The sequence below is a fragment of the Leucopleurus acutus genome (genome assembly GCF_964270905.1).
Source record: "Leucopleurus acutus genome assembly, chromosome: 5".
Lineage (NCBI taxonomy): Eukaryota > Metazoa > Chordata > Mammalia > Artiodactyla > Delphinidae > Leucopleurus > Leucopleurus acutus.
This window is the reverse complement of record NC_139147.1, coordinates 66,145,387-66,170,721: the sequence shown is the minus strand read 5'-3', so window position 1 is coordinate 66,170,721 and position 25,335 is coordinate 66,145,387. Positions and strand designations below refer to the sequence as shown.

The following is a 25,335-nucleotide window of genomic DNA, read 5'->3' as shown; positions in this document are numbered from 1 at the left end:
GAGAATCCAGGTCTATCATGATACTTTGTTGGATGTCTTTTTTTTTTTTTTTGCGGTACGCGGGCCTCTCACTGTTGTGGCCTCTCCCGTTGCGGAGCACAGGCTCCAGACGCGCAGGCTCAGCGGCCATGGCTCACAGGCCCAGCCGCTCCGTGGCCCAGACCGGGGCACAAACCCATGTCCCCTGCATCGGCAGGCGGACTCTCAACCACTGCGCCACCAGGGAAGCCCTGTTGGATGTCTTTTTACTGGGTTCTCTTATATGCTGCTTTGCATCCCATCAAATTTTTAGAATGCTAGCATGGTTCTACTTAAAACTGCAGCTTCAAGCAATTTTGTTTCCCTGACTTGAAAAATTATTTGGGGGTAAGAGCATCATAGTAAGTAGTGTCTGTCTTCCAATGGATGAAGTTATCACAGCTTTTGCTGAGTTTTTGTTAGGTGTGATCAAAATTTTGTCATTTAAATTTCTTAACTCAGTGAACAGTTTTAGAGTGGAGTTCATAGAGGAGGGATTATCAGCAGTTAGAGAATAGTTTATTAATAAAAATGATAACTGAACCATTGAGAGAAATATTCCCGAAGTTGTACATCATGTAATTTGGAAGCCTAGTAACTGTTCTCTGAAATAGTACTTTCTCATTATGTTAGTAGACTGTTTTCAGTATCTCCAGCTAAATGATACTCTTTATGTTGTATTTTTATACTTAGCTTTTACAGTTCACTGCTAATCTGTGAATATTCAGGCATTCTGTTTGATAACTCAAAAGAGAGAGATTACATTAAGAAAACAGCAGGGCTGAGATTTTCCAAAAAATTACAAGTGATAGAAATGCAGAATCCTGATCCTTCTTTCTTCTTGAAATATTAGTGTCCTCAGTCTCATGAATTTCTTTTACGTAAACCTCCGGACAAAGCTACTTTGGAAACGTGAAAATAGTAGTTTCTCTGCTGTGATGACATTTCCTAGGAATGGGCACTTCCCCCTCAGGGATTACTCCTGAGGCTGTTAAATTTACAGCAGAACATCTGTAGGTTTAACAAGAGCATTTAAAGAATATGATGTTGAGCCCATTTATTTCAAATTGGCATTGGTGGTAGTATTACTTGTTGTTAGTTTTGGTTTTCAGTCTTAGGACCAATTGTATATATATATATTTCTAAGTGGATTTGATTTGAATACAAGCCATGAAGTGAAGGGTTGTTCAAAGTGCCTTTGAGTATAGACACCTCCAGTGTCTCAGAAAATGAAGATAGTCAAAATGACAACTTTTAAATGTCAGAGAGACAGTTATACTTACAAAATGGACAGACCTCCTCTATGGTGCTAAAGAAAATTGACAAGTTGTTGATTAGTTAATGGAGTGAATAAATAAAATTTATTTGAGCAAAAAGATAAGCTTATATTAATCTGCAAAGTACTGCTCCAAATATAATTTGAGCCTCCATATTTCTCATAGTATAATAAATGAGAACTTTTGACCTATCGCAGACATGGTTTCGATAACCTTCCTTTGATGTGTTTTGTTTTGTTAATATTATGAATAAAGTATACTGCCTAAAAATGGATATCATCAGTACATCAAATGAAGCCTGAACTGTACAAAGTATAGTGGAATTATCTTTGTTGATCTGAACACAATACTTCTACTGTAAACTAATACTGAATCAAATTTTTTCATTAGCTGTATCTCAATGTTGATAACTTTTGAGCTCAGTTCAGTTACACCTATCATTTATTTTCCAGATGAATTACTAAGTCTTAATCTGTCATTCTACATAATAAATTGATACTTTGATTTTAATCATAGAGTTTTATATTTATCTTTGTTAAGTTTTATTTTGTGGGTTTGGCTTAGCATTCTAGACTACTAGATATATTTAGTCTTCCATTTTAAGCCATTCTTCCTAGGTTTGTGGCAATATTAGGTGGTTGTGTTAAAGTCAGAAAATTGTAAATTGACTGCCAGATTCATCCTCTGATGTGTTTTATTTTGCAAGCACATTGTTAATTTTTTTTTTTTTAATTAGAATGCTTTTAGTTAAGTCTTGTACTATCTGATTTACCAACCACTGCCTCTTACTGCATTATACATTTTGGCTTCACACATTTACATTTGTTGTTTAGCCATTTGCTCTTGCATCCCCTAATGAAGGAAATCATTTACAATAATTTGATTAGGACAAGGGAAGAACAGAGTTTGTAGCCCTACAACTAGAAATCTTCCTTGAACTTAGTATTCATTTTTTAGTCTTTTTATTTTTCACTTTTGCTATGATTATTTAGCAAATGAATTAAATTACCATACACATCTCCAGGTCATTTATAAATATATTGTGATTAACTTTGTCAAGTGATTTATTAAAATCAAGAAACCTTGTAATCAAATAATAGTTAAAAAAGAATAATTTTGGCATCCGTATTAATGACCCTTCCAAAACCCAAGACTTACCATTCCTTGGGTTCTACTTACACAGCAACCCCTTCAACACCAGTTCAGCATTTTCTATTTGTTTATTCTCTTTATCAGACCTCACCTTCACTTGGAACTAATTCTTACCTAAATCTTGATCTTTGAAATTTTCTTCCCTTAGCCCTGAGCATTGCTTTTGCTACCCTCAGTTTTACATATAACCTATCTCTTATTTTACAAGAAATAGGGTCATCAGACATACATTCATTTTATTTATTCTTTCTAACACCTAATCACTTATTTTAGATGTACAGGGGGAAAAATGTGGTATCGTTCCTTTTTAAAGATGTTAAAATTAAGTATTATGTGCCAGGTAATATGCTTCAAGAGCTGTATATGATTATTTCTAATAATCTCATGACAATCTTTTAAAGTAGGTATCATCATTAGCACTATTTTACAGGAAACTGTGGCTTCAAGAGGTTAAGTAACTTGCTGTGGTCACATAACTTGTAGTAGCAGTGTTGGGACCTCCGTGTAGTTTGTGTGACTCATGATAACCTTGCCTCTTAATTACTACATGGTATAACTTCTCTGTGTTCTTGTTTTCCTGTTCTTGTGATGTTCAAGAACCTTGTTTCATCAGTTGTCCCTTTTCTTTTGTTTCTTAAAACTTTTCTGTCTTTATCCAGTCAGCATACAAATAAATTTGGGTCTCTTAGCCACTAAAAACTACAAACAAAAAGCACATTTAAAATTTTTCTTTGATTTTTTTTCCCCTCAAGTTACCAGCTCCCAGCTCTCTCCTTACTTTCACCACTAGAGATTTTGTAAGAACAAACTAAATTAACTGCCTCCTATTTCTTACCTGCCATCGGCTCACTCATGAACTCAGTACAGGTTGGTTGCTATTGGCACCATGGTCTGAAACTGCTCTTTCCAACAGCATCACTGAACCATGGCATACCAGATCCAACAGCCTTTTCAGTCCCATCCTTCCTGCCATTGAAACACTTTGCTATTCCACATCTTGTCATTATTGAAACTCAACTTTGGATCTTTCGATGCTAGTCTTTCCTTGCTCTTTTATGCCTCTTAGTTCTCATTGCTGAGTTGTCCCCTAATGTCTTAAGGGAAATTTCATTCTTAATTTTCAAGGATCTTATACTCAGTCCTTTCCTCACTCTCTTGCTGTATACACTTCTTAGGTGAGTGATTCTTGTTCTTACAGTTTCAGCTATTGCCTAAATCTCTAGCCATGCTCTACTCTTGTTTTCTGAGTTTGACTTGACCAACCACCTATGTATTTCCAACCACCTATGGAACAAAGCTACCTAAAATGTTCTGATATTCATTAAATAAAAGTTCAACTTTTTCCCTCACACCTTTTTGCTCTTTTTACATTCCTTCTCTCATTACCTGCCTAGTTGCCCAGGTTTAGAGACTGTTAAATTAATCCAAACTTCTTTGTTTCTCAGGTTCTCTATTACTCTCTTGTTTAGCTAGCCAATATACCTGTCTCCCACCTCCTTTTTTAAAAATCCTTATTATCTATGCCCTAGTCTAGGCCTTGGATCCTTGTAGAAGGTTTCCAGCTGCTCACACTGCTTTCATTATCATCTTCCCAACTTCCCCCTCTGCCTTTAAGTCCAGGCTAGTGGATACTAGCCTGGACTTAAAGGCAGAGGTCCCAGGATATATATGAATTTGGGAGTCATCAGTGTATAGTAGTACTGAGCCATTAGACTGGATGAGTGGGCTTACACAAAGAACAGAGGTCTGAGGACTGAGCCTTAGGATCCTCTATTCCTTAAGAGATAAAGGAGAATAGAAGGAACCAGGAGTAGAGAGCCAGAAGAGCTGTCTTTAAGGTAGGATGAAAACCAGAAGAGTATAGTGTTCTAAAACCCAAGTGAAGCAAGTGTTTCAAAGAAGGGAACGTGATCGACTATGTCAGATGGTAGTGCTAAGTCAAGTAAAAGAGAGGGAAAGATGATGCATGAAAATTAGCACTGAATACAGCAACAAGGAGATTATTGATCTTGATGAATAATTCTTGTGGAATAGTGGTGGTGAAATTCTATTGGAGTAAGTTTTAGAGAGGATGAGAAGAGCCAGGTAGTGGAGAAAGTCAGTTCAGACATCTCTTGAAGAATTTTGCTGTTAAAGGGGCCAGAAAATAGGATGGTGGTGATTAGTGCGATTAGAGATTTTTTTTAACGATGGAAGAAATAATAAGTTTATGTGCTGATTGTAATGCTCTCACAGAGAGAGAATAATCGACAGAGAAAGAAAAATTACTGAAGCAATGAGTGTGAATAGGAAAAGCAGAGTAGTTTGTTTAAATGCAGCAGAGTTTGCCTTAGAAAGGAGCTTGGTCAGCTTATCTCTAGTTAGAGTAGTGAAGGAAAAGCATCTGGGGGTAGATGCTGGTAAATAGATACATGTAGTGGTACAAGCAAGGTATCAGCTGAGGGTGAGGATGGGAGAAGAGTTTAAGAACAGGCCTTTGCTATTGTTTACTAACTCCCTTGTTAGAGAGTGAGGGTAATGTTAGACCATGGAATTTAAGCTGGATATGGAGGGAAGAGAGGAGAACATGAAAGACTGAGGGAAAATGAAAAGGTAGTAGTGTCAGTGGCATGCTGCCTCACTAAACTGTTTCCTGAGATCTGCTCTGTTCTTTGACCTCACATCTTTTTTTTTTTTTTTAATTTATTTTTGGCTGTGTTGTGTCTTCATTGCTGTGCGCGGGCTTTCTCTAGTTGCAGTGAGTGGGGGCTACTCTTCGTTGCGGTGCGCAGGCTTCTCATTGTCATGGCTTCCCTTGTTGTGGAGCATGGGCTCTAGGCACGCGGGCTTCAGTAGTTGTGGCACGTGGGCTCAGTAGTTGGGGCTCGCGGGCTCTAGAGCGCAGCCTCAGTAGTTGTGGTGCATGGGCTTAGTTGCTCTGCAGCATGTGGGATCTTCCTGGACCAGGGCTCGAACCCGTGTCCCCTGCATCGGCAGGCGGATTCTTAACCACTGCGCCATCAGGAAAGCCTGACCTCACATCTTGAATACAGTTTTCTCTCTGCCTGAAATGCCCCTTTCATACTCAATTTAGATGACATGTCTTTTACCTGCATCCTTACTTCCTCTGCAATGACTACTGACATAGAAAATGCTCAATAAATGCTGAAAATTGAAAGTCTTCACTTTAGTTTGGCAGGTAAGATGATTTCAAACTGGGAAGATTGTGAAGTTTTGCCTGAAGATTTTCCTACTCAGTAGCCAGTTCTAGACTTGAACACAGTGATTCTCAACTTTGTGTTCTGCTTCAGTTTGCTTATCTGATATTATTCACATGAACAGGGTGAGGGTAGCACTCTCTTCTTCTTTCCTACTTGGTACTTAGTTGGAATTCCCTTCTTTCTTTCCACTGATCTTGGATTGGTGTCTTTATGCTGCTGTGAATGGATGTTTAAACATATGACCTGCAGTGAACTTGTGAGTATGGTAACTCGCTGCCTTATAAGTTATTCTTTTTTATTTTTCAGTTAATTGTAGAAGACAAGTGGTTATTTTACTCATTATAGACTAATTAACTAATATAACTAATCAAATAACCATAGAATCTTTTTTAAGGAGACATTTTGAAGTCCAACTTTTCATGCTATAGTTGAAGAAATGGAAGCCTAGAGAGATTAAATGGCTTGCATACATCAGTTAGCAGAGCTAGGGCTAGAAATGCACATTTCTTAGCTCCCAGTTCAATACTTATTTTACTACCATGACACCTTTCCTGATAGGATATAAGGGCAATGACTCTCAAACTAGAAAATATGAAATTTTGTGACAGGTAATATCCTCTAAAATCATATAACCAAAATAACAGTTTAAATATGACTAGGAATCTTAACAGTCTTGAAATGGCTGTGTTTTTGCCATGAAATTGTTAGTAAAAAAAATGTTTGTTTTTACTATTATGGTTATATTCTGAATTAATTTTGTATAATTAAAATTGAACACATGAATCTTTTCTTTAAAAATCTGAATAAGTGAATGTATAGAGAATTTACTCTAATTTAATATTTAAAGACTAGTTCCTAATCTTGTTTTTTTGGTTTGTTTTTAATAAACTCTTTCAGAAAGATGAGGTCTATCTTAATCTGGTGCTGGACTATGTTCCGGAAACAGTATACAGAGTTGCCAGACACTATAGTCGAGCCAAACAGACGCTCCCTGTGATCTATGTTAAGGTATGTAAAAATGGAGCAATTTACCATTTTAGTTATTATGAACAAGGGAGAGTGCTGGGTGTATTTTAACTATATTATTACATCTCATTCTGAGGGGGGAAAGCTGCAAAGTAGGTATTGCTAGAGTTTCATTAAATTTTTGTACAGTTTTAAAGCGTGAAGTCTTCCCTTTTTAAGCTTTCATGACGCAGGTGTTAAAGATACTTGTCATCTTTCTGACAAATGAACTTTTTCACAGACAATTATGGGTTTTAATTTTGCTACCTATAGCACCTTTTAATTTAATTTCTTATAACCCTTATTGTGCCACAGGCTGAAATAGGAACAAGCATATCCTATAAAATTATAAAAATATGGTTATAAATATTACTGAATGCAATGTTTCATTGCCATTTATAGATACAGTGTGTCCGTAGCTGAAGTTTAAACTTTTCGTAATTTTAAATATGCACAGACTCTATTAAGGTGTTATTTAATTTTTGGTACCTGATGTCAATGTCATCTTTTTTATTTGATACAACTCATGTTAGAGTGGCTTGCAATTTATCCAACATAATTATGACTGAAGTTGTGGTGGATTATTAGAAACAGATTATTATTTGTTTAACTATGACATTGTGAAAATTTAACTAGGAGTTAAGTTTAAAAGTTCAGCTTTCTAAGTATAATTTTTTGCATTTTACCTTTTATACAAATACTCTAGAAAATAAAATGGCATTGATTCTGAATGTTTTGAGTATCGAAGTTTTTACTTAATAGTTATAGTTTTAAGCTTTATAGTAATAAAATGGATTTTGCTGATGGGATTACTATAGTGGTGTTAATATGTTCCTCTGTCCTCAGTATTTCCTGTAAATTCGTGATTCAGTATATTTTTGTAGGAGTCAAGACCACTCCATATGTAGATGATACCTTATGTCAGTGCTTTATCTGACTTTTAACTCTCTTTTTGTTGTTTTTCACCAAGATACTGGTATCTTTGATTTGAATCATTTCAAAAGTTCTTTTCATGATATATAACTTTGGGGTAGAGGTCAGAAGGTGAGGAGTCAGAAAAATTTATAAGTGAACCAGAACACTGACCTTGGAACAAATAGAAGGTTTAAGATATACTCACTTTCGGGCTTCCCTGGTGGCGCAGTGGTTGAGAGTCCGCATGCCGATGCAGGGGACACGGGTTCGTGCCCCGGTCCGGGAAGATCCCACATGCCGCGGAGCAGCTGGGCCCGTGAGCCATGGCTGCTGAGCCTGCGCGTCCGGAGCCTGTGCTCCGCAACGGGAGAGGCCACAACAGTGAGAGGCCCGCGTACCACAAAAAAAAAAAAAAGAAAAAGATATACTCACTTTCTTCACCAAGACTGTCTCTTCACCAGTCAAGAGTCTAATTCTTTCTTCCACACAGACCCAGTTTCTCACTGTATGTTGTTTTGTAATAAAATTGAAATAAATATTCTTTTAAATTGATGTCAGTAGTCATCTAGGATCTGTTTTTAAATGGCATTTTGAAGTCTACTTAATTCTGAAGGATATTAACAGGAAGAGTGGTGTTGCTATTAATAGATTTACTGATGTCTTGATAGATCGTTGATAACAGATTTTCTCAGTTCACGTGTGAGTTTTCCCAGACCTCTGTATCAATAACCTCTGGCCCTGACAAAGGATGATGAAGCCAAGAAGACTTGGCTTCTGGTCTAAACATTGTTACTTGTTACACATGATTTGGAATATCCCTCTGAGTTTTTAAATCTGCGTTTAGGGGAAAAAAACAGGTTTGTGGTGAGATGTTAGTAAAATAAAAATTATAAAAGCACATTGTAAATTTTCCTTTTTTAAGTTATTAAAAGATGGTACAAATATAACATTGGTTAACTAAACTATAATTAGCTAATGGATAGAGAAATGACATAAAACTTGTTTAAGAAAGACTGAGTGCAAACAATCCCCAGCTTTTCACTATTCTTTTCTGGAAATCTGTTACTTTGTTTCCTGTGTACGGACTCTGAATTGTTTGGGATAGAAAGTAAGTATTCAATGAATTTTTACTCTTTATTCCAGTTGTATATGTATCAGCTGTTCCGAAGTTTAGCGTATATCCATTCCTTTGGAATCTGCCATCGGGATATTAAACCACAGAACCTCTTGTTGGATCCTGATACAGCTGTCTTAAAACTCTGTGACTTTGGAAGGTAAGCTAGTTCTCTTTTCTTCTCCCTCCCTTCCCTCCTCTCCAACCCCACCCTCCCACCCTGTATACTCAGAATTTTAGTCTTTCATCCAGCAATTTAACTCCTAGGAACTGTTCCCTTACAAATACTCACACATTTACAAAATATTGTATATACCAGGATTTTTATCATAGAATTGTATATAAATGTCTGGCAGTAGGAAGATTACCAGATAAATTATGGTACATCATACATATAATGTAATACATGCAGCTGTTAAAAAAAGAAAGGGGAGGCTCTCTATGAATGGAAAATGAATGATCTCTAAGAAGTATTAAATTCAAAAAAACAAGGTCAAGAATCTACATAGTATGTTCCCTTTTGTATTCTAAAAACACAGAGTATAGGCATATGTACACAGATGCATAGCTTATTTTTGGAATGATATAAATTCATAATATCGATTGCTCCTAAGAGCAAGTCCCATTTGTTTATTTATGGTTTTATTTCCGTTACTCTAGGAGGTGGGTCAAAAAAGATCTTGCTGTGGTTTATGTGAAATGTGTTTTTCCTACGTTTTCCTCTAAGACTTGTATAGTGTCTGGTCTTACCTTTAGGTCTTTAATCCATTTTGAGTTTATTTTTGTTATGGTGTTAGGGAGTGTTCTAATTTCATTCTTTTACACATAGCTGTCCAGTTTTCCCAGCACCACTTATTGAAGAGGCTGTCTTTTCTCCATTGTATGTTCTTGCCTTCTTTGTCATAAATTAGGTGCCCATATGTGCGTGGGTTTATCTCTGGGCATTCTGTCCTGTACTATTGATCTATATTTCTGTTTTTGTGCCAGTAGTATACTGTCTTGATTACTGTAGCTTTGTGGTGTAGTTTGAAGTCGGGGAATCTGATTCCTTCAACTCCATTTCTCTTTGTCAAGATTGCCTTGGCTATTCGGGATCTTTTGAGTTTCCATATGAATTGTAAAATTTTTTCTTCTAATTCTGTGAAGAATGCCATTGGTAGTTTCATAGGGATTGCATTGAATCTGTAGATTGCTTTGGGTAGTATAGTCATTTTCACAATATTGATTCTTCCAATCCAAGAGCATGGTATATTTCTCCATCTGTTTATGTCATCTTTGATTTCTTTCATCAGTGTTTTATAGTTTTCTGAGTACAAGTCTTTCGCCTCCTTAAGCAGGTTTATTCCTAGGTATTTTATTCTTTCCGTTGCAGTGGTAAATGGGAGTGTTTTCTTAATTTCTCTTTCTGATTTTTCGTTGTTAGTGTATAGGAATGCCAGAGATTTCTGTGCATTAATTTTTTATCCTGCTACTTTACCAAATTCACTGGTTAGTTCTACTGGTTTTCTGGGGGCGTCTTTAGGATTTTCTATGTATAGTGTATGTCATCTGCAAACAGTGACAGTTTTACTTCTTCTTTTCCAATTTGTATTGCTTTTATTTCTTTTTCTTCTCTGATTGCTGTGGCTAGGACTTGCAAAACTATGTTGAATAAGAGTGGTGAGAGTGGGCATCCTTGTCTTGTTCCTGATCTTAGTGAAAATGCTTTCAGTTTTTCACCATTGAGTATGATGCTTGCTGTGGATTTGTCATATATAGCCTTTATTATGTTGAGGAAGTTTCCCTCTCTACCCATTTTCTGGAGAACTTTTATCATAAATGTGTGTTGAATTTTGTCAGAAGCTTTTTTGCATCTATTGAGATGATCATATCGTTTTTATTCCTTAATTTGTTAATGTGGTGCGTCACATTGATTGATTTGTGTATATTGAAGAATCATTGCATCCCTGGGATAAATCCCACTTGATCATGGTGTATGATCCTTTTAATGTGCTGTTGGATTCTGTATGCTAATATTTTGTTCAGGATTTTTGCATCTGTGTTCATCAGTGATATTGGTCTATAATTTTCTTTTTTTGTGATATCTTTTTCTGGTTGTGGTGACAGTGTGATGGTGGCTTCATTGAATGACTTTGGGAGTGTTTCTCCCTCTGCAATTTTTTGAAAGAGTTTGACAAGGATAGGTGGTAGTTCTTCTGTAAACGTTTGATAGAATTTGCCTGTGAAGCCATCTGGTCCTGAACTTTTGTTTGTTGGAAGATTTTTAATTACGGTTTCAGTTTCATTACTTGTGATAGGTCTGTTTATATTTTCTACTTCTTCCTGGTTAAGTCTTGGAAAATTGTACCTTTCCAAGAACTTGTCAGTTTCTTCCAGGTTGTCCATTTTATTGGCATATAGTTGTTTGTAGTAGTCTCTTATAATCCTTTGTATTTCTGCAGTGTCAGTTGTGATTTCTCCTTTTTCATTTCTAATTTTATTTATTTGCATCCTCTCCCATTTTTTCTTGATGAGTCTGGCTAAGGGTTTATCAATTTTGTTTATCTTCTCGAAGAACCAGCTTTTAGTTTTATTGATCTTTACTATAGATTTCTTCATTTCTATTTCATTTATTTCTGCTCTGATCTTTATGATTTCTTTCCTTCTACTGACTTTGGGTTTTCTTTGGTCTTCTTTCTCTAGTTGTTTTAAGTGTAGGGTTAGATTGTTTATTTAAGATTATTCTTGTTTCTTGAGGTGAGGTTGAATTGCTGTAAACTTCCCTCTTAGAACTGCTTTTGCTGTGTCCCATAGGTTTTGGGTCATCATGTTTTCATTGTCATTTGTTTCTATGTATTTTTTAATTTCTTCTTTGATTTCTTCAGTGATCTCTTGGTTATTTAGTAGCACACTGTTTAGCCTCCATGTATTTGTGTTTTTTACAGTTTTTTTCCTGTAATTGATTTCCAGTCTCATAGTGTTGTGGTCAGAAAAGATGCTTGATACTATTTCAATTTTCTTAAATCTTCCGAGGCTTGATTTGTGACCCAAGATTTGATCTATCCTGGAGAATGTTCCAGGTGCAGTTGAGAAGAAAGTGTATTCTGCCACTTCTGGGAGGAATGTTCTATAAATATCAGTTAGAGCTATCTGGTTTATTGTGTCATTTAAAGCTTGTGTTTCCTTATTTATTTTCTGTTTGGATGAACTGTCCATGGGTGTAAGTGGGGTGTTAAAGTCCCCTACTATGATTGTGTTGCTGTCGATTTCTCCTTTCATGGTTGTTAGCATTTGCCTTATGTATTGAGGTGCTCCTATGTTGGGTGCATAAACATTTATAATTGTTATATCTTCTTCTTGGATTGATCGTTTGATCATTACGTAGTGTCCCTCCTTATCTCTTGTAACAGTCTTTATTTTAAAATCTATTTAATCTGATACGAGTATTGTTACTCCAGCTTTCTTTTGATTTCCATTTGCATGGAATATCTTTTTCCATCCCCTCACTTTCAGTCTGTATGTGTCCCTAGATCTGAAGTGGGTCTCCTGTAGACAGCATATATATGGGTCTTGTTTTTGTATCCATTCAGCCAGTCTGTGTCTTTTGGGTGGAGCATTTAATCCATTTATAGTCAAAGTTATTATCGATATGTATGTTCCTGTTACCATTTTCTTATTTTTATTTATTTTTTTATTTTTTTGCGGTACGCGGGCCTCTCACTGTTGTGGCCTCTCCAGTTGCGGAGCACAGGCTCCGGACATGCAGGCTCAGCGGCCATGGCTCACGGGCCCAGCCGCTCTGCGGCATGTGGGATCTTCCCAGACCGGGGCACGAACCTGTGTCCGCTGCATCGGCAGGCGGACTTTCAACCACTGCACCACCAGGGAAGCCCTTGGGTTTGTTTTTGTGGGTCTTTTTCTTCTCTTGTGTCTCCACTTAGAGAAGTTTCTTTACCATTTGTTGTAAAGCTGGTTTGGTGGTGCTGAATTCTCTTAGCTTTTGCTTGTCTGAAAAGCTTTTGACTTTTCCATTGAATCCTGCCACTCCCTTCTGGCCTGCAGAGTTTCCGCTGAAAAATCAGCTGATAACGTTATGGGGATTCCTTTGTATGTTATTTTATGTTTTTCTCTTGCTGCTTTTAATATTTTTTTCTTTGAATTTAATTTTTGTTAGTTTGATTAATATGTGTCTTGGTGTGTTTTTCCTAGGGTTTATCCTGTATGGGACTCTGTACTTCCTGGACTTGGATGACTGTTTACTTTCCCATGTTAGGGAAGTTTTCAACTATAATCTCTTCAAATATTTTCTCAGACCCTTTCTTTTTCTCTTCTTCTTCTGGGACCCCCATAATTCGAATGTTGGTGCATTTCGTGTTGTCCCAGAGGTCTTGAGATTGTCTTCAATCTTTTCATTCTTTTTTCTGCTCCTCAGCAATTATTTCCACCATTTTGTCTTCCAGCTCACTTATTCGTTTTTCTGCCTTAGTTATTCTGTTATCGATTCCTTCTAGTGTCTTTTTCATTTCAGTATTGTGTTGTTCATCTCTGTTTGTTTGTTCTTTAGTTCTTCTAGATCTTTGTTAACCATTTCTTGTATTTTCTCAGTCCATGCCTCCATTCTATTTCCGAGATTCTGGATCATCTTTACTATCATTACTCTGAATTCTTTTTCAGGTAGATTGCCTATTTCCTCTTCATTTAGTTGGTCTTGTAGGTTTTTACCTTGCTCCATCATTTGTGACATATTTTTTTGCCGTGTCTTTTTTTTTTTTTTCCCTAATGAGTGGGATTGTGTTTCTGACTTACTGGTTGTTTGACCTGAGACTTCCAACACTGGAGTTTGTAGGCTATTGGGTAGAGCTGGGTCTTGGTGCTGAGATGAGGAGCTCTGTGAGGTCTCACTCCAGTGAACATTCCCTGAGGTCTGAGGTTCTCTCTTAGTCCAGTGGTTCAGACTTGGAGCTCCCACCGAAGGAATTTTGGCCCAACCATGGGTTCGTGAACCAAGGTCCGGCAAGTTGCCTGGGGCAGCAAAAAAAAAACAATAACAAAGTAAAAAATAAACAGATATGTTAGGAAGAATATAAAAATAAAAGTATCGATGAATCAACAGCCAGAAGGCACATCAGTACCATAATAGTAAAAAAGAGGAGGAGGGAAAAGAAAAAAGAAGAGAAAAGGGGTGGGCGGGGGGAGGCCTTGGCTGTGGAGGGCAGGACCTACGCAAGGGTGAGGTTTGGGCAGTGGGCAGGGCTAATGCTCAGGACTGACAGGGCTGGAAAAGGCGCTGGGGGCTGTTGGGGGTGGGGCTTAGGCTCAAGGAACAGAAGGGACCCAGGTTTGCCCCCCAGCCCTGGTCTCAGAGGGCGGGGGACCTCACAGGGGAGCCCAGCAATCTTCCTGGGCTCTAGTGGGTGGGGCAGTTGCCCTCTACTCCTCTCCCTCTCTTCCTGGAGGGCCCCTCCCGCCTGCCTCTCCTGTTCTCCCCTAGGCCTCCTTCCTATGCCCCCAAGGACCCACGAGACCTGGAGGGGCCTTTGGAGGGCAGGGGATCGGTCTGGGAGCTCAGCAGGCTGCCCAGGGCCCCAGTGGGTGGGGTAATCGCCCTCTGCTTCTCTCCTGTGCCTCCTTGGATGGCTCCTCCCGCCTGCCACTCCTCATCTCCCCGGCCTCCCTCTTATGCCCCCAGGACCCACATGGCCTGGATGGGGCTGTGGAGGTGGGGTACTGGCTTGAGAGCTCAGCAGGCTCCCCAGCCCAAGTGAGCCAGGCGATCACCCTCTGCTCCTCTCCTTCTCTTCCCAGAGAGTCCCTCCCTCGTGCCTCTCCTGATCTCCCTGACCTCAGGGGCACAGATCCTGTCTGACCTCCACTTCTCCTCCCCCCTCAGTCCCCCTACTTCCTACCGGTTTACTTTGGGGTTCCTACTATCTCCTTGGGCGTTAGTGTCCCCCACCAGCGGCCGGCAGGCACACTAGTTGTGGGGAGAAGCTAATTGTGTCTTCCCACACCACCATCTTGACTCTGCCTAGTTCACTTTTAATAACTCTGATAACGAAGCTGCCTTTTATGTTTTTAACGGCTAGTTTGAGCAAGTAGAGTTTGGGATACACTTTGAAGGTAGCTCTATCAAGTGGCATTTCTAATATTACCTTCTTTATCACTGAATTTTCTGAGTAAATAATTGGAATCGTCTTGTTAATTTAGAAAATTCTTTATAAGGTAGAAAGGTTTTATCAGTTTTGCTGAAAAAGTGTCTTAATTTTCATGCAGCCTAAAAACAGGGATTAGTGTTTATTAATTTATGAAATGGCTGCTGTATGTCAAACCTTGGTGAGAATGTTAAAAAATAAACTGCCTCCCACCTTCAAAACTTGTGATGAAGGAAGACCAGGTTATGGTCAGACTTATCATTGACCAGAAATAAATGGAAGAACAGAAAGCCCAAACTGAAACCTTTGTGACTACTTTCATCTATCTCTACTCTGATTTTCCCGTACCTTTACCTAAAAATTTTTTTTTACCTTTTCTGTGACTTACTTTTTTACTGTTTTGATTTTGTTGTTTGTATTTATTTCCTGTATTTATCTTTCCTATTATTGTATGTCAAAATGGTTAGCTTCTGTAGCAGTTTATTTATTTTAGTGTGTCTTCAAGTTATCTTGAGAGGTACTTCGAAAGAAACTAATTTTAATATTTAAAATACATGCCACAAAGTATTTGGGAAGGAAAGTTGGATTAAGAGAATGTGTGATTTAACTTAAGACAGTGGAATTAGAATTCATGGACTGTGAATTATCTCTGCCCTACAGGAAAGGGCCTATCTTTTTTTATTGGATAACGAATGCTTAGGCAGTTAATAAATTGACCAAATGGTGGAAAAACATAAAGTAGGTTGGATCTGCAAGCTTTGGGATACTTACTCTGAGTCAGAAGTCAAATTTTAAGAGAGTGGCCAATTTCTTACCTTTTTAAAAAACATATTGGGTAAGCAGTATTCATTCTTATATTATAATCTATTACTGTGCTTTTTGGTGAGGGGAAGTACTGCTCATTTTTCTGCCCTTTCTTCTTTGTATTTTAAAGGTGGAATTCAGGGAACAAGAGCAGAAGAAATTCAACATTTATCATTTTGTGATTTTTTTAAAAATCTTTTTCCTCAGGTGACAGTTAACAAATGCATTCTTTAAAAGTTACTGTTCTTTTTTCAGAGTGATATGTTAAAATTATAAGTTTGTTTTGTCAGACATAGTTATGGTTCATATTTTCTTTTTCTTATATATTGCATGATTGGAATTATGGGAATCTTAGATAAACATTGTGTTGCGAATGCGAATGATAGCAGTTTACGATAGCAATGATACGGTTTAGATTTCATTTAAAGAATTTCTGCTTTTGATTTTTTTATTAGTGCAAAGCAGCTGGTCCGAGGAGAACCCAATGTTTCGTATATCTGTTCTCGGTACTATAGGGCACCAGAGTTGATCTTTGGAGCCACTGATTATACCTCTAGTATAGGTAAGTAATGGACCCAAATATAATGGCTTGTAATTATTTATTGCATCTTGTTTTTAGTAATTTAGTATTACTAATCTGTTCTTAAATATAAATATGCCTTGAAATATATTTTTTCTTAAAGATTGATATGCAAAAATGTATAGAATTTAAGATATATTTATTATTCTACTTTTACGTTTCTTGTATTATAAGCTACTCCTTTGTGATTTCTTTAGGAGTACAGTTATTTTTAACTTAAAATTGTAAATAAATTCTAAGTATACCTTTTCTAACTTAAAAAAAAAATTCCCCTGAAATATGCCCTTCTGAGCTTGATCACCAGTTGGAGAATTTGCATCAATTAAGTTTATGATTAAAGTGGTAGGATGACCATATTACTGATACTCCTGCTGTGCTGTCTCAGTTGGTTATTTAAGTCTGCTCAAAAGGAACAATCTGATTTTTTCATTAGTAGTTTGGACAAACCCACCAATTCTGTAGAATTTGTCACCAAAGATCTTTAATGATAGAAGATACAAAGATCTTTAATGATAGAAGGAATTGAATAGAGACAGTTTGCTTCATTCTTTATTGACCTCCTCTTCTACCTCATTTTAGCCCACTAGTAGTAGTGCACATACAGAGTATGATCAGTTGGACATGAATAGGAAGCTAAGAAAGGAGCAACCTTAGGGTGGCATGCAGGTGGAGGTCAACTTTATTTTATTGTTATATATTGCTTCTGAAGAGAATTCCTTGGTCCAAAAGCATACAAATACAAAACAAACAAACAAAAAAATAAATGCAGTTTGCCTCTTTTATTTATTTATTTTTTATTAATTTATTTTATTTTTGGCTGCAGTGGGTCTTCATTGCTGCATGCGGGCTTTCTTTAGTTGGAGCGAGTAGGGGCTACTCTTCGTTGCAGTGCATGTGCTTCTCATTGCGGTGGCTTCTCTTGTTGTGGAACATGGACTTGGTGTGCGGGCTTCAGCAGTTGTGGCACGTGGGCTCAGTAGTTGTGGCTCGTGGGCTCTAGAGCACAGTCTCAGTAGTTGTGGCACACGGGCTTTGTTGCTCCGTGGCATGTGGGATCTTCCTGGCCCAGGGTTCGAACCCATGTCCCCTGCATTGACAGGCAGTTTCTTAACCACTGCGCCTCCAGGGAAGTCCTGGCTTGCTTCTTTTAAAAAAGTCATGATCATATTACGTGACATATTAAGGCATGTTTAACATAAACCTTTAACCCTCTTAAGAGTATATTACTTCTGTAAATGTCCATGTGCCTACCAGTTCTTTGGGAATACTTCTCACAAAAAAGGCCAGTGTAATCTGTTTCCTCTACTAGGAATCAATTTTCTGGATATTATGAGTACCTGCTTTCCAGTAGCCTCCTTTGCTTGACTAAAACCAGATTCTGACGTCCTAGGCGTAGGACTCACCATCGGCCACTGATTCAGCTGGGACCTTTTGAAACCTAACAAGCCTAGATTTGGCTTTCCCTTTTAGATTTAGGATACTTGCTTCTTAAGACTCTGGAAGATTTATAAATAAACAAAAATAAATATATTTAAAAGTGTTCTAATACAAATATATTTTGGAAATATTTTTAACAATGGTATTAAAAGTGAAAGAGTAGCTGGACAAAATCAACTTGAATTTCTTAAATGAATTTTCTGTCATTATTTTTCCAAGCCAGTAAAATGTAGTCATTGGAGCAGGGATTTCCAATTCCTCTTTTTTTTTTAATTTAATTTTTATTTTTTATTGGAATATAGTTGACTTACAATGTTGTGTTAGTTTCCAGTTCCTCTTGTTAGTGCATCTTACCACATCAGACTGATTAAATTATTTGTTGTCCCCATGCCATTCACCATTCTTCTCCTTCCCTACTGGTAGATGGAAAACCCAGCAATGATTTATGTTCATCTCCCTAAAACACTTGTTTGGTGATTCATACGAAACCCAGGAATCCAGAAACTGAAAATTAGCTTTTTCTTGCAGGAAGTCTTAGGTAGTGGGCTCTAAATAGAGTGCCCATATAATTTATCTTCTCATTTGGTAATACTTTTAAGAGAGAAAGGGGATGCTCTTCATAATTATCCCAGGACGGTCATCTAGACCAGGACTATCGTGGGTAAGCCAGGATGTACGCTTTATTTTTTTATTTAGTAAATTTATTTATAAATTATTAAAATTTATTAATTAAATTATTTTTTAAAGTTTTCTCTCAAGATTGAGGTTTCGGTTTTGACTTAAAAGTGAATTATAATTTGTAAAATAAAATGTATTCTTCTCTCTTTGCATTTTAAAATATTCATATATTTAAGCACATTTTTCTGTCAGTCATATTACAAGACAAAAGTTTAACCATTTAAAGTATTAAAATTTTTTTCTCAGAAATTTTCATTGGCCTACAACCCTGTATATAGGAGATTAAACCCTTGCTTTCTGCTACTCTGTATAAGTACCTGCCAATGTGAAGAGATTGTATCACTTTGACTTATTTTTAAGTATAATAAGTAAATAATCATGTGCTATGTTTTCATTCTATAATCCCTGTCTTGGTTCTTGAAGACGTGAACATCTGCTATTTGATAATTAAATAGATATTACCCTTTATTAGAATATTCTTATTGTCCTGTTTCCTGTTTAGTAAGTTTAACACAATTTTTAAATGCATTAAGGATAGTTTGATGACTTTTTTCCCTCTGTTTTAGATTATACAATCTTTTCCTTGTGATATTTCTCTGACCAAAGTAAAATTAGAAAATGTATACAGTTTAATGCAACTTAAACTACAGAGTATTAATAAGCTTTTTTTTTTTTTTTCTTCAGATGTATGGTCTGCAGGCTGTGTGTTGGCTGAGCTGTTGTTAGGACAACCAATATTTCCAGGGGACAGTGGTGTGGATCAATTGGTAGAAATAATCAAGGTGAGAAGATTGACTCAGAATTTTTGAACTGGAAGGAATCTTATTGCTGTTTTCTAAGAATCCATATCTCTCACACACTCATGAAAAACTGAGGAAATGGAGAACGTGATTTAAGATCACATAGCAAGTTCAGCTGTGGAAGAAGTATAAGAACCCAGCTTTTGCTTTCTAATTGAGTTATTCTTTTGTTATGTGATACTAGAAAAGCTGTTTTGGCTATCTGATGCAAGAAAGGGATATATCTATTATTTAAAGTACTTAAAAGCAATAGATCACTAAAATGTATATAAACTGAATAAAAACCCAAGCTATGTCTGTTTTTGCTCACCATGTGCTCTCTGCTCATAATACTCTGCTGAGCACATAGGAGATGCTTGTATTTAGTCAATATTTAAATATTTATAAAATGAAAAAGTGAGTATATATGACTAGATCACTTGATAGAAGCAGAATTTTTACTTATAATTTAAGTAAGTTTTTACTTATAAATTTACTTATAATTTTATTTATTAGGTCGGTCAACACCTTTATTAACAACATCAGATCCAAAGTATTATTATTTTGGAATTCATACTGTCTCTTAAGAACAGCAGCACTGACATTTTAAAGTTTTTAATACTTGAGATTTTAAATAAGTTCTCACCTCCCCCCCCTTTAGTAATATCTAGTGTCTCTGTATTTAGACCACTAGATTGGTTGATTCTAAGGTTATAGTTTGTCCAAAGCAACAACACCTACTGTCTATTAGGCTTTATTCTTGATTTTCCAAATGTTTCACAGAAGTGGAAAATTGAAAATCTCCTTAGAGGTTATGTAGTCCAATTCTCCATCCAATGAAAGAACCTTCTTAGTTACATTCCTGACAGATGATTTTTCAGTGTTTTCTTGAATACTTCCAGCATCAGGTTGCTACTTTGGAATGCAGCCTGTTTTGTATCTGGACAGCTTGAATTTAGTTTTTATTGTGCTGAGCCTCAGCAGCTTATTTATTTAAAAAAATTTTGTATTTTATATTGGAGTATAGTTGATTAACAATGTTGTGTTAGTTTCAAGTGTACAGCAACGTGATTCAGTTATACATATACATTATCTATTTTTCTAAATCTTTTCCCATTTAGGTTATTACAGAGTATTGAGCAGGGTTCCCTATGCTATTCAGTACGTCCTTATTGGTTCTCAGTAGCTTTTTGTAGTTATACACAGGATGGTGATTAAGTTATTTTAAAATCCTTGTACTTAATTTATAAGAATATGTTACTTTTTTTTTTTTTTTTTTTTTTGCGGTATGCGGGCCTCTCACTGTTGTGGCCTCTCCCGTTGTGGAGCACAGGCTCCAGACGCGCAGGCTCAGTGGCCATGGCTCATGGGTCCAGCCGCTCCGCGGCATGTGGGATCTTCCCGGACCGGGGCACGAACCCGTGTCCCCTGCATCGGCAGGCGGACTTTCAACTACTGCGCCACCAGGGAGGCCCAGAATATATTACTTTTGATAAAATGATTTTGCTAGGTATCAGTGTATACAAGTGTGGTTGAAAACACCCATGTGTAATCAAGAATCTTCCTTACTATCTATATAATTTCTTATGATTTGCACTTGAGATCACTGGTATTTTGCTGTCTTTTTGTAGTAACCATCTTTTAGTTTCAAATTGAAGCTTTAAACTTAGTTCAACAGATCTCCTTCCTTCCTGATTCCCATACTACACTCAGATCTAAGTTCAGATAGTTTGATTTCCTTGTTTCCTAAACGCCTATGTATTCTTCATTATTATTCAAATTAGTATTCTAATACAGGAGTTGGCAAACTTTCTATAAAGGGCTAGATAAAATATTTTAGGCTTCGTGGGCTAAAATGAAAGTTAGGGATGTCTGAGATATATTGGATTGGGCAAAAAGTTTGTTCAGTTACTGAACACATTGTTCAGTAAAGTTCTTCATGAAAATGAAAAATGTGTCTTTTATTAGTACTTAAAACCGAACGAACTTTTTGGCCAACTCAATATAACAAAATTTCCACATATTTTTCATTGATGAAATTCAAGTCTACTAATTAGAGGAATGGATTTCTTTTGAGGGGGCTATAACATTTCTCTTAATTGGGGTTCAAAGTCAGTGTTTCGTATCATCAAATTGATTGCAAATGTTTATCTGTAAAATCAATTCTTAGTTCCTGGGCCCTTCCTACATAAACAGAGATTGGGCCATAGTTTGCTGACCCTTAGTCAGTACAACCATTCAGCATTTCTTCTATCCCCAGGCTTTCAGTTGTACTTGAGTTTACCATACTACAATTCTCCTGGCGTATTGATATCCTATTTGTCATATATGTTTAGCTTATTAGAACTGCATCATTTCTCTACTAATTATAGTTTAGAACTGTGTGATGGTTTATTCTTTGTCATTAATTTTAATGAATTCATACAGGACACAAACGAAATTGCTTAGGAAGCTAAACTGAATATCTGTGATAAATCCTATATCTCATATCTTATACACCTTTAAGTCCAGAACTTATTTCACCACTTCTTGTCAGTCCTTGTAATTCAGTTTTCTACTAATATTGGTCTGTGCTTATTTAATTTTAGTAGAAACTGTCAATTTGTTATTGATGGTTTAAGACTTCATTTTTATATAGGGCTTATTTGTTGCAAGTTTGTCCATGATTAATTTGTTGTAGTAGGCCATCTCTAAAACAAAACACTCTTTTCATTTTTATGTTATCTTGTCATCTTGCATTTATACGTAGTCATCACCTACTGAAGTTCCAAGATCACTTTCTATAGATGTTTTGAAGATGATATAATAGAGTTAACATCCCAGGACAGTTTGAGATATCAAGCTTCTCAGTCCCTTTTACAGTTTTAAGCAGTACTACCCAGGATAAATGATACATCAGTATTAGTTTACCACCCATTTGGTGACCTAAAGTTATACATTATACTAAGGTTAATTAATAGACATTGTGTTGGGGTGTGTGTGTATGTGTGTATAGTATAGCTCTAAATCTTATTGCATGGAGGTTAATAAACTTTGTAGAGATTTTGTGTGTTTAAGTTAGCTCTAAGTCTTGTTGATCCTGTCTGTGTACTTTACATGTTGAATATCTGTGATGTTTCATTGAAATAAGAACTCTTAACTAATTCTGATACAACTGTTCCAGTTTTCCTGATCTAAGTTGTATGTCAGAAAAGAGTTATATAGGTTAGCTTTCAAAGTTAAATGTATTAAGACATTTTATATTTTAAGCAAATATTGTCATTTCTGCTAATCAGGACTTCAAGAATAGATTTGAGTTTTCCGTGAAAAGTGGTCTCACAGTTGCCCAACTCAAGTCTCAGTTTTTTTGAGATGTTAGGCATGCACCCTTAGTCCTTTTGGTAACTAGGGAATCTATGTTACTGTTCCTTTCTGCTCTTTCCCTTTTCTCTCTTGAAAGCCTCATGGGTATTCCTCTGGAGTAACTGGAGGTAGCTGACGCAGCCCCCCCACACCCCTGCCCCTGGTACGATAGGTACTCTTCTCTCTGATTTTGAGTTTATGCAAAAAGTGAACAATCGTACAGCAAACTTCATAAATTATAAATGGTAGAATTACCTAATTATTTTATAAACTTTCTGAGCAGGGACTTTCTTTTATTGTTGTGTTTTAATATCCAAGGACACCAAAATAGTTTTCAGTAAGTGTTTAAATTGAATTAATCTACTAAATCATTGTTCATTCATGAATTTGGAATTACCTGGGAATTAATAAGAAAAGTTAGTGTGATTGTTGTTGTATATGTTGTTTACTAAATTTTATTGGCTTGGACGTCCATGCCAATAATTTACAGAATGAGTAACACAGAGTATTATTTAAGCTGAGCTAACTTAGCTTAACCTTAACCTCCCTACTTACCCTCAAATAAGGCTTTTGAAAAATATTTAGAATAAAATTAAAATACATCTTCAGAGTAAGTTAAAAGTGTAAGGCAGAATGGAATAGAAAGTCATGAGAAATCATTTTTAAGCATGAAAAACACTTAGCTTTCTGAAGTTGATTTCATACATAGGATTATCAGATCAGAATCTCATTATGCCGGTTAATCTCTGAGTATCAAAAAGTGCTTGGATTTTCAAAGCATTTGTAAACAGAGAGATTCTGTTTGGGGCTTCTCAGATAATAAGATTTTTTTTCTTAAATTCTTCCTTAACAGTACTAGTTAAAATACCCTTAAGGAATATTTGATGTGGTTTCAGATACCTGGATAAAGATAAAACATTTTGGGATAACATCAGTCAGGAATTTCACAAACCATAGGTTCAGTGATATAGCATTGTCCTTTGACACCTCTGCCATAAGTCATAGCAGTGGGGTTAAAGAATCTTTTGAAGACTTGGAAAAGGTAGTAGTTTTTAATATGATTACTTTTTTATAATTATATATGCTATAATTTTATATGCTTAATGCAGAAAATATACCCAGACACAAATGCAAAGAAAAGAACAAAAGTAATCACTTTCTGTTCTGGTACATCATGAAAAATAACTTCTGTGAATATTTTTATACACTTTTCTATGCATATGTATGTTAAAACAAAAGTGCCATCTGTTTTGTAGACTTTTTTTTACTAAATAATTAAATGTATTTCTCATGTGAAGAAGTGTATGTTGACTAAGTGATTTTTTTAATGACTGCATAGATTCTATTGTAGGTTCTATTCTCAATTACATAATTGATTCTGAAAAGAATAATATAAAGTGGTAAACTATTGCTTTTGAAGAGAAATTCCATATTTAGCTTCTCAAAGATTTGATCATTAACTTCCTTATATAAATGACAGATGTCCCCAAAATTCCCCAGATGGATTGAAGTTGAAGCAGTCTAGGAAATTCTGGACCTGGGAATGCTGTAGGTTTTACTAATAGTTTCTTTTCCCCCTCCAAATTTTAAAATGTAAATTTCAAGTAAGGAAAGGCAAGCTTCAGTCCAGAGTTGAATTTTTGGATTAAAATATCACAAAACTTAATATTTGAAAGAAACCAACCATTTTGTAGGATTTCAAGTTTTAAATGTAATAATGTTCCTAGAGATATACTTTGATTTATTCCGTAAACATTTACTTGTGCTTTGTAATAATATGACCCTTTCTTTCTAATGGAAGAGTTTTAAAGGCAGAAGTAGAGTCCACCTCTAGATGATAGAATTTCTCTATAGCTTTCATAACTGTAGTAACTAGCCTTTTAAATTTGGATATATCTCTTTTAGAAAAACATGACATTAAACATGTAGATCGTTTTTTCTTTAATTTTTTATTTTTATAGTTGATTTACAACATTGTGTTAGTTTCTGGTGTACGGCAGAGTGATTCAGGTATACATATATATGCATATCCTTTCATGTTCTTTTCCATTATAGTTTATTACAGGATATTGAATATAGTTCCCTGTGCTATACAGTAGGACCTTATTTATCTATTTTATATATAGTAGTTCGTATCTGCTAATCCCAGACTCCTCATTTCTCTCTCCCCCATTGGTAACCTTACCTCTTTGGTAACCATAAGTTTGTTTTCTGTGTCTGTGAGTCTGTTTCTGTTCGTAAATAAGTTCATTTCTGTCATATTTTAGATTTCACATATAAGTGATATCATATGGTATTTGTCTTTCTCTTTTTGACTTACTTCACTTAGTATGATGATCTCTAGGTCCATCCATGTTGCTGCAAATGGCACTATTTCATTCCTTTTGTGGCTGAGTAGTATTGTTTTTTGCGTGTGTATATACGTACACCATATCTTCCACATCTTTTTTATCAATTTATCTGTTGATTCCATGTCTTGGCTGTTGTAAATAGCCAAGGTTGCTTCCATGTCTTGGCTGTTGTAAATAGTCCTGATATGAACATTGGGATGCAAAACATACTTAAATAATTTGTTATAAGGCAATTAAAATTACATAATTTCCCTTTTTTTTTTTTTTTTTTTTTGCGGTACGCGGGCCTCTCACTGTTGTGGCTTCTCCCGTTGCGGAGCACAGGCTCCGGCCGCTCCGCGGCATGTGGGATCTTCCCGGACCGCGGCACGAACCCGTGTCCCCTGCATCGGCAGGCGGACTCTCAACCACTGCGCCACCAGGGAAGCCCCATAATTTCCCTTTTAAAACAACTTTACTAAGCTATTGTTTAATTTTCTCTTAGCAATAATTCAATTTAGTTATTTGTGTAGATGGCTCTTACACAGGTAAGAGCTAGTAAAATCTTTAGCA

General features: G+C 36.2%; 1 protein-coding gene across 3 annotated transcripts in view; it reads left to right on the top strand.

Annotated features, from left to right (window-relative positions):
* GSK3B (glycogen synthase kinase 3 beta) overlaps positions 1 to 25,335 on the top strand; it is a 196,093-nt gene that overhangs the window by 112,286 nt on the left and 58,472 nt on the right. For all 3 annotated transcript variants that reach the window (XM_082839847.1, XM_082839848.1, XM_082839849.1), the window contains exons 4-7: positions 6,545 to 6,655; positions 8,711 to 8,841; positions 16,072 to 16,178; positions 18,996 to 19,093. In XM_082839847.1, coding sequence (XP_082695973.1) covers positions 6,545 to 6,655; positions 8,711 to 8,841; positions 16,072 to 16,178; positions 18,996 to 19,093 — 447 coding nt within the window. The remainder of the gene's footprint in view (positions 1 to 6,544; positions 6,656 to 8,710; positions 8,842 to 16,071; positions 16,179 to 18,995; positions 19,094 to 25,335) is intronic.